Here is an 8,619-nt window from a genome sequence, read left to right on the forward strand (position 1 = left end):
TAATAACGTGTCACATTCTCCGACACAGCGCGTAGTTTCCCAGTGTTATCACAAGTTTTTATCTCTTGGATTTCAAAAATTCCCGTCTTGGGTTGATACCACCATCTCCTGATTCTGTGGAGCTCATGGTGGTTTTACAGATTCAGCAGCTCAATGGGTTCGCTAGTTACGCTTCAAGGTATCGCACAAGCCGAGGAAGAGGAAGAGCTTCGACGACAGTGTGCGTTCAAACACAAGTGGCTCCCTCTAGAACACAGGTCAAGTCTTTCTCTTTGGACTTCAAATTTGTTATCTATCGAAACAGCTCGAAAATGTTCTGTAACTGCTAAAAAGAACTTAGCTTGCGTAAGTTCTGCTTCATACGAAACATAAAGTTTCGAACTTTATCATAAACAGAGATGATTTTTGCTGTCTGCATTGTGATGAAAAGTGTGCTCCTTTAGCTGAGTGTGAGTTCAACCATTTTGGAAATGCAGAGAATAATGGAAAAGATTGCAGTTGGTGGAGAAGCAGGAGGTGCTGGTGGTGTTTACTCTTACAATGCCTTGAAGAAACTTGACAATATTTGGTCCAACATATGTACTCAACCAATAGGTATTAACAAACGATTTTGCTACCATTTTTATAAATCAAGAAGATGATGAAATGTGAGTCTTTGTCAAAACATGTTGCAGGACCACAAGAAACACAGCAAATAGTTTCAAGGGTCTCTGGCCTCTCTCAAGACTATGCTATGGGGAATAACCTCGTTGGAACCTTTGACATAGCTGTTTGTGGGGGTACTTTGGGGATCTTCCTCGCCATGGCTTTATGTGCAAAGGGTTTGAGGGTTGCTGTGGTGGAGAGAAATGCAATCAAAGGGGTAAGTAAAATCTTTCTAACTTATGTTGTGGTTGAAGGAGATATTGCTAATGCTTTTTTGTATTGGTTTAGAGGGATCAAGAATGGAATATCTCAAGAAAAGAGATGAAGGAGCTGATAGAAGTTGGAGTTTTAACAGAAGAGGAGATTGAAGAAGTAATTGCTGCGAAGTTCAATCCGGTAAAGCTTCTGTTTCAGCAAGTAAGTGTATTGATGCTTTAAATCCATGATGCCTTAAGGTTAGTTCTGAACTAATGCAGAACAGATGTGGATTTGAGAGTCTTGGTGATATATGGGTTGAAGATATTCTTAACCTCGGCGTCTCGTGAGTCATGTTCTTCTCTATTTCTCTGACACAAAGGAAAAAGAAAACTCCCCTTTGTGTAGTTTTGAAAGTTATGGTTTGGATCTTTCCATCTTGTATCAGTCCAGCTAAACTTGTGGAGACTGTGAAACAACGTTTCATCTCTCTTGGTGGAGTCATTTTAGAAGACTGCAGCCTCTCGAGTATCACCATCTACGATGATCTAGCTGTGAGTTATCTGTTGCTTTTCTCCAAGAAGAGAATGGTAGATGTATGGATCTGAAATGTTTGAACATTTTTGATTGATAGGTTATGCAACTTTCTAAAGGTGAGATATTATCTTCTCGTCTGGTCATTGATGCAATGGGAAACTTTTCTCCTATCCTGAAGCAGGTATTTTCTTACTTTTTAAATGAGTTAAACTCTAGCTTAGTAATTGCAGTTTTGAAAACCATTGATGAGATTTACTGTTCTTGTTATCTGTTTTGCTACAAAAGATTAAAGGTGGTAGAAAGCCAGATGGAATGTGCCTTGTTGTTGGATCTTGTGCTAATGGGTTTAAGGAGAACTCATCAAGCGATGTTATTTATAGTAGTTCATCAGTGACCAAAGTCGCAGATGGCAATGTTCAGCTCTTTTGGGAGGTAAACAATCTTGTGTTTTACTCCCCCATCCTACAGGATTCACATAGCGACCAAGAATCTGAGTCTGCTTGTTGTTTGCTTGAAGGCCTTCCCGGCTGGTTCTGGTCCATTGGACCGGACTACTTACATGTTCACTTACACTGAACCGCAATCAACATCTCCGAGTTTAGAGGATTTACTTGAAGAATACTGGAAACTGATGCCAAAATACCAAGTGAGTTTCCCCACTTATGTCACATCTTTCTGAGAATGTTTCTTTCTTTTCCTGATGTCTTTTTGGTGCAGGGAGTCTCTCTTGATGAACTGGAAATACTGAGAGTTGTATATGGAATCTTTCCTACATACAAAAACAGGTAGTACCTGGAAGTTGTAACTCTTTATAATTCTGTTAACACAATAATACTGCTGCATTCTGACATGTTTAACCCTGTTTGGATTGGACTTATCACCAGTCCTTTACAAGCCGCATTTGATCGTGTTCTACAGGTGGGTTTTGCTTGTTCACTTGTACATATGCTAGTAGTATCAATAAACTAAATGATAGAAGTTTCTTACAGACTTAGTCTCAGTGCAGTTTGGCGATGCTAGCGGAATACAGTCACCTGTTTCATTTGGTGGTTTTGGAAGTTTGACCAGACATCTTGGAAGATTGTCCAATGGTATATATATGCATTCACTCTCTGACAGCATTAGATAACTTCAATCATGACAAGTTTAAGATTACATTTACTAAACTCTTATCCTCCAATTATTAAATACAAAGGAATCTATGAGGCAATGGATGGAGATTTACTGGACTCAGACAGCTTATCAAAGCTAAATCCTTACATGGTAAAGCGTTAAACAATATCTAATTCTTTCTTCCCTGTTCATTAACTTCATTGAAGCCACCGTTTGTCTTTTGAACAACAGCCTAACTTGAGCTCGTCATGGCTGTTTCAAAGAGCAATGTCTGCGAAGCAAAAACTTGATGTTTCCCCTAGCTTCACCAACGAGCTTCTCCATGTAAATTTTAGTTGCATGCAGGTATGTACGCTTTAACTCTTTATGTGGAGAGTAGGAGATGAGAGGTTCTAAGCGTTGGTTCTTTTGTAGAGATTGGGCGATCCGGTTCTCAGACCATTTCTTCAGGATGTAATACAGTTTGGTCCTCTAGCAAAGACACTAGGCCTTGTCATGCTGACCAAACCTCAGATAATTCCATCCATATTCAAACAGGTAATATCTTTTATCCAAAACCATTGCTGCCTCCTTGAGCCAGAATCCTAGAAACGCCAACATAAGATTTGAAAATGCTCCCACTTGTTCATGAAATCTGGTTTGTTCGGTGATCTCCTCAGGTCGGGATACCTGTGTTGCTCGACTGGTCAGTTCATTTTTTCATGCTGGGCTTGTATACGTTCCTCTCTGCATACGTTGATCCAGTAATTAGGTGAAATGTCTCTGAATCTCCTTAACTGTTGCTTCTGCTGCATTTATCGATGTTGTGGTTACTGAACTTTCTTGATATGTTTTGTATATGTCAGGCTATCTATGGAAGAACTTCCATTGAAAACCAAGTTCCAATGGAAGAGACGTCTTGAGGCCTGGAAATATGGAGCTGGCCTAGATTACGAGTTGTGATTCTGTCCAAGAGTGATACCCAGATCTCTTTTGGTGCCATCTCAGATTTTAATATTCATCATATCTTCCATATCCAAACATTATCTTCCATAGTACATATCTTCACAAGCTTTCATGCATATGTATACAGAATCAGTATCTCAGTCCTTAGATTTGGTTTACAGGGTCCTAGAAACTCCTTTTGATACCAACTCCCCAAAGGCTTTTTCTCTGAACAGAAAATGTATAATAACATAACACACCAAAAAAGTTGAGCTTTGTTTTCTTTACAGCGTAGACACTCCAAATCAGGATCTATACTTCACTGCAACTCATTCAAAGAATCTCTCAGAAAAAAAGGTTCTGATAAAATAACTGTTTCAACAATCAACAGGCAGTAGATCTCAAGGTTACATCTTCAAACAGATCCTAGCTTGACGATCATGTTCTAAGTCTCAGGTGAATGCAAACTTCCAACGAGTGCAGTATAAACCTTATTATCTATTGTATACCCTTTCCTTTTCATCTCATCATAAAACCCAAAGGCTTGGTCTGATTTTCCAGCTTTTGACAAACCCGAGATTATCACCGTGTATGTCACAGAACTCTGGTCCAAACCCTTAGACCCCATCTCACTAAAAAGCCTCATCGCTTCGTCCACGTTATCAGCAATACATTCCCCATGTATGAGCGACGTGTAGGTATACGAATCCGGATCCATCCCTTTTGCTTCCATGTTGGCCCTTAGTTTACGTGCTTCCTTTACTTTCCCTTGCTTGCAGTACGCATCAATCATCACATTATACGTGATAGCGTTAGGTTGTGCTCCCTTGCTACTCATCTCCACAAACAGCCTCTTTGCCTCCTCAACGTTCCCTTCTTTGCAGTAAACATCGATCAGATTAGTATAACTAACAGTGTTAAGCCTCACACCACCTTCCATCATCCTGAAAATCCACTGCTTTGCCTCATCGTACCGTTTCAATCTATTCAAACAGCTAGCAATACTATTAAAAGTGAAACCATCAGCTTCAAACCCTTTCTTCTCCATCACGTCATAAATCGCCAACGCTTCATCAATCATCCTTTTCCTACAATACCCATTAATCAACGTATTGAACACAACTTTACTGATATCAACTCCTCTGCTTTGCATCTCGTTCATCAATATCTCAGCCGCACCCATCTCCCCTACTCTACACACTCCATCAATAAGCGCCCCGTAAGTATGACTACTCGGCGATAAACCCTTCTCCACCAACTCATCAAACAACAAAACCCCCCTCTTCACATTCCCTTTTCTACAACACAAACTTATCATAGAAGTATACAAATAAACATCCAACTCAACCCCTCTCTCACGCATTTCATCGAACAGCTTCTCCGCATCACCCACCCTCCCATTCTTCACACTCAGCTCCATCAAAAGCGTGTACGTAACCTTGTTATACCCAACACCACCTTTCCTCATCTCCTTCAAAACCTCCTCCACACCAATAAAGTCTCCACCTTTAACATAAGCATTGATGATAGTGTTGTAAGTGTAGGCCTCAGGCTTGGTTCCTTTCCGACAAAACTCCCTCACCATCCTCCTACTCTTCTCAACTTCACCTCTCCTACACAAACCCTCGACAACGATCGTCAACGAGTAAACACTTATCCTCACTCCACAATCAACCATCCTCTTGAAAACCTCCAAACAGAGATCAACCTCTAACCGTTTCTTGGCCGCTACAAGAAACACAATGCAAGATCGTTCATCTATTTTTAACCCCTTCTCCACCATGTAATCGAAAACCTTCAGACCCTCTTGGAACATCCCCTTGTCCACGTAAACCCTAATCATCAAATCCAGAAACGTCTCCAAAAACTCGACCTTTCCTTCTTCTTCGTAAACGTTTCGTATGATTATCTCAACCCTATCGGTGATTGAGTTCAGGAGAGACTTCATCTCGCCGAATCTCCGGTCGGTGTAGAGGCGGCGAGAGAGGGTTATCGCGGCGGAGAGGTCGGGTTTGAGGCGGGATTCGAATGTGGTGAGGTGCTTGAAGAAGTCGATGCAGGATTGGGTGGGGAGAGTGGGCGAGGAGAGGACGAGGCGTGTTACGTTTGGGTTTAGGTTGAAGAGGAGTGATGGGTTTGATTGGAGTTTTCCGGCGGTGGATTTTTGAAGGTGGGTTGTGATTTTTGTGGCGGTTTGTTTGTCTGAGATTGGGAGCGGGGAAGGTGTTTGGTTGTGTGTTGTGATGTTGAAGAGTCGTGAGAGTTTGGCGGAAGACATGGGTTTGATTTGTTTGTTCATGGTTGTGTCTACGGAGGAGACTCGCTTCACTACTGAAGATTCAAACTCTACTCAAGTTCTGTCGTTACTTCTGTAATCTTCGGATATTTATTAATGGTGCATGGACCCAGAGAACAAGTGGGCTAACTACTTGACAGGCCCAAAACCCGTCACATTATGTGGCATGGCATGATTATATAAAAGTCTGAGGTATGTTTGATTAAAAAAAAAGTGAGATATGATAAATCACTGCTTATGTGGAGCACATGACGAATTTATAAACCATATCCAGAGCCGTGCACAATGAGTAAATTAAAAGGCATTTGCCTCATGCCTCCAAATTTAAATACAATTTAAGGGCCCCATAATTAATAGAATGAACTATGCCATAGTGGTTTTATGTGTTTTCTAAAGATTTAACTTGGGTTCGATTCTCTGTTTTAGTGTGCTTTCTTTATTAATTTTGTTTCCTCTAATAATAGGTAGCTTTTATAAATAAGGAAATAGTATAAAGTTATCGGTTTTTATATACTAACTTACATGTAAAGGCCCCCAATTTATAAACTTGCCTTATGTCTTCACAAACCTTCGCACGGCACTGACCATATCATATTAAAATTTCTCTTGCATTACAAATATGTATTGGCACTTCCACTCCTTCACCCAAGTACTTACATATTCTAGGGGAATTCAGAAATTGAGGTTTTAAACGACAACACAAAACTATCCATGGGTTATTTGATTTATTTGAAAAGCTAGAAACATTTTTTTTCAAGTAATTAACCGCGAATCAATAGCATCGTTCTGCATTCTGAAAATGAATGTTGGGTGTAGCATGAGGTAAACTTGATTTTTTTTTTTTGAAAAAGGGCTTTTGGCAAACCTAAATATTGAAAACTTGATTTCACTTCAAACCTCTCCCCATCCTCAAACCATATATGGTTCTTGGCATTAAGACGCCTCTTTCAGTGGCCTCGGATGGGCGCGGATGGCTCGCACTGTTTGTTAGGTATCTCTAATCAGCATTGATGGTTGTTGTCTCTTCTACAAGTAGAATTTAAAGCATTTTTTAGGCAGCACATTGTATGCTCCAACATTCCACCTTTCAAGTTTTAGAATGGATTACCAAGATATGATCACGATGATATACCATCAAGAAGAATGACATCATTTTTAACGGAATTCAAAGATTTGGCGCAATTAAAAAAGTTATCTCATCTCTTTCTATCTCTTACATTCTTTAGGATGCATCTCATAGATTGAGACATCTGCCTTTTTTTTTTTGGTCAACAGATTGAGATCTCCGCCAAAAGGCCTAAAAAAGTTATCTCATCTTTTTCTATCTCTTACATTCTTTAGGATGCATCTCATAGATTGAGACCTTTGCCAAAAGGTCTAAAACTGCTAGATCTCGTCATAGAAATTTATTAATATAGATTATTAATTTGTGTTAGTGTAGTTTCTGTCACTTTTCAAACTGGAATAATATAATAGTCTTTTATGTAAATAAATAACTGATTAAAATAAATAAAACAATAAATGATCTGATAATTTCATCTGTTTTTTTCTAAATATGAATATCCAAATCTTTATTTATAACAAAGAGTTAAATTTTAAATTTTAAAACACAAGTTAAACTAAATGTATATAGGATCTGAATATTTACAACCACACTTCACTACATCTCACCGCAGCTAATAGTAAAAATATATACTTATACTTATGTATTTATTTGTTTTTATTACTATTAGAGTTGTTTCCATTCAGATCTATAGCCAAATTTTGTAGACCAACCTCAAATTTCAGCAAGTTGACTGAAGAAGTTTTTGTACAATACTCTGGATTAATCTAATAGGATTATTTTTTCAGCAAAACCAATTCATTAAAATTTAAAATATATATTGTGCTACTTTTTATAAATATTTTAAAGAATCCTATATTGTGTTCTATTTTTTTTAATTTAACTTGTTGACAACTTTGTAATTTGGTCAATTTAGTGGTTTTATTTATAACAGCACACCTCTCTTTCAGACATGATTGATTCTTGAACTCTTGAAGTGTCATCACTTACATGAAGCGATGAAAGTAACAGTATATTTTTTGTTTGTAATATTCGTACATCGATACGTATACGACTTTTCAGTTACCCTTTTTGGGATTAGTTTGTCTTGTGCTATAATTGATATCAAGAAAGAACTATACCCTTTTTACATTTTTCAACTGCATAATAATTTGGTTGATTAAAGTTGATTTTTCTTATTGCACAATAAACAAATGCGCATGCGAGAAATACAAAAAATTAAAAAGTGCTGGGAAATAAATGGGAATTAGAAAAATATAGTCACATTTTCTTAGACAAGGCTCGAATTTCAGCAAGATGATTGGAGTAATCAATCTTGCATAATTATTTTCAGCATCAACCAAAAACCAATACGTTAAACCATGATTTTTAATTAACACAACCGATATAATCATTATCATTTTTTCTTTGTTTCATTAATAATTAAGCATCGACCATTCACCAAATACTACGTTTGACCGGCCCTCTATATGTTAATGTACTAATGATCGGCTAATTATTGATAATTTATTTCTACGGACGTGAAGAAGACAGTTTAATACCTAACTTGCTAGGGCAATGCCTTTGGATCCAATTATACTATACCAGGCCTCTTACAGCCATTGAAGCTATTCTCAAAATAATTGTGAGAGTTTTTTTTTTTTGATCAGATAATTGTGAGTCTTTAAACCGTAAAATATAAGGTAGTGAAATCATCTCTCCGCCAACAAAAAAAAAGCGAAAAAATTTCGTATTCCCAAACATAATATTGCTGCGCTTGATATTAAAGGATAAAATGGTACGATAAAACAAAACAAACATGTTATATATTGTATTAGCCATATGGAGAATCATACTTCTAAGAGAA

General features: G+C 37.9%; 2 protein-coding genes across 2 annotated transcripts; one reads left to right on the plus strand and one right to left on the minus strand.

Annotated features, from left to right (window-relative positions):
* Nucleotides 1-31: 31 nt before the first annotated feature.
* On the plus strand, nucleotides 32-3,547 carry LOC108847166 (uncharacterized). Its single transcript, XM_018620352.2, has 17 exons — nucleotides 32-257; nucleotides 477-594; nucleotides 675-862; nucleotides 934-1,041; nucleotides 1,122-1,186; nucleotides 1,289-1,394; nucleotides 1,475-1,558; nucleotides 1,663-1,809; nucleotides 1,895-2,023; nucleotides 2,095-2,162; nucleotides 2,262-2,295; nucleotides 2,384-2,468; nucleotides 2,573-2,640; nucleotides 2,722-2,835; nucleotides 2,905-3,027; nucleotides 3,150-3,241; nucleotides 3,336-3,547. Exons 1-17 carry the CDS (start codon nucleotides 126-128, stop codon nucleotides 3,430-3,432), a joined length of 1,758 nt encoding a protein of 585 aa, XP_018475854.1. The 5' UTR covers nucleotides 32-125; the 3' UTR covers nucleotides 3,433-3,547.
* A 151-nt stretch (nucleotides 3,548-3,698) lies between these two features.
* LOC108847165 (pentatricopeptide repeat-containing protein At2g32630-like) lies at nucleotides 3,699-5,760 on the minus strand. Its single transcript, XM_018620351.2, has one exon. The coding sequence runs from the start codon at nucleotides 5,711-5,713 to the stop codon at nucleotides 3,860-3,862; it is 1,854 nt and encodes a 617-aa protein (XP_018475853.1). The 5' UTR covers nucleotides 5,714-5,760; the 3' UTR covers nucleotides 3,699-3,859.
* Nucleotides 5,761-8,619: the final 2,859 nt, after the last annotated feature.

The sequence above is a fragment of the Raphanus sativus genome, chromosome 3 (assembly GCF_000801105.2).
Source record: "Raphanus sativus cultivar WK10039 chromosome 3, ASM80110v3, whole genome shotgun sequence".
Classification (NCBI taxonomy): domain Eukaryota; kingdom Viridiplantae; phylum Streptophyta; class Magnoliopsida; order Brassicales; family Brassicaceae; genus Raphanus; species Raphanus sativus.

Excerpts from the sequence above, each read along its gene's own strand:
- LOC108847166 (XM_018620352.2), top strand. The coding sequence starts at position 126 with ATGGTGGTTTTACAGATTCAGCAGCTCAATGGGTTCGCTAGTTACGCT. Across the intron at positions 1,187-1,288 it reads ATTCTTAACCTCGGCGTCTC|TCCAGCTAAACTTGTGGAGA; the intron begins GTGAGTCATGTT and ends ATCTTGTATCAG. Across the intron at positions 3,028-3,149 it reads TTCCATCCATATTCAAACAG|GTCGGGATACCTGTGTTGCT; the intron begins GTAATATCTTTT and ends TGATCTCCTCAG.
- LOC108847165 (XM_018620351.2), bottom strand. The coding sequence starts at position 5,713 with ATGAACAAACAAATCAAACCCATGTCTTCCGCCAAACTCTCACGACTC.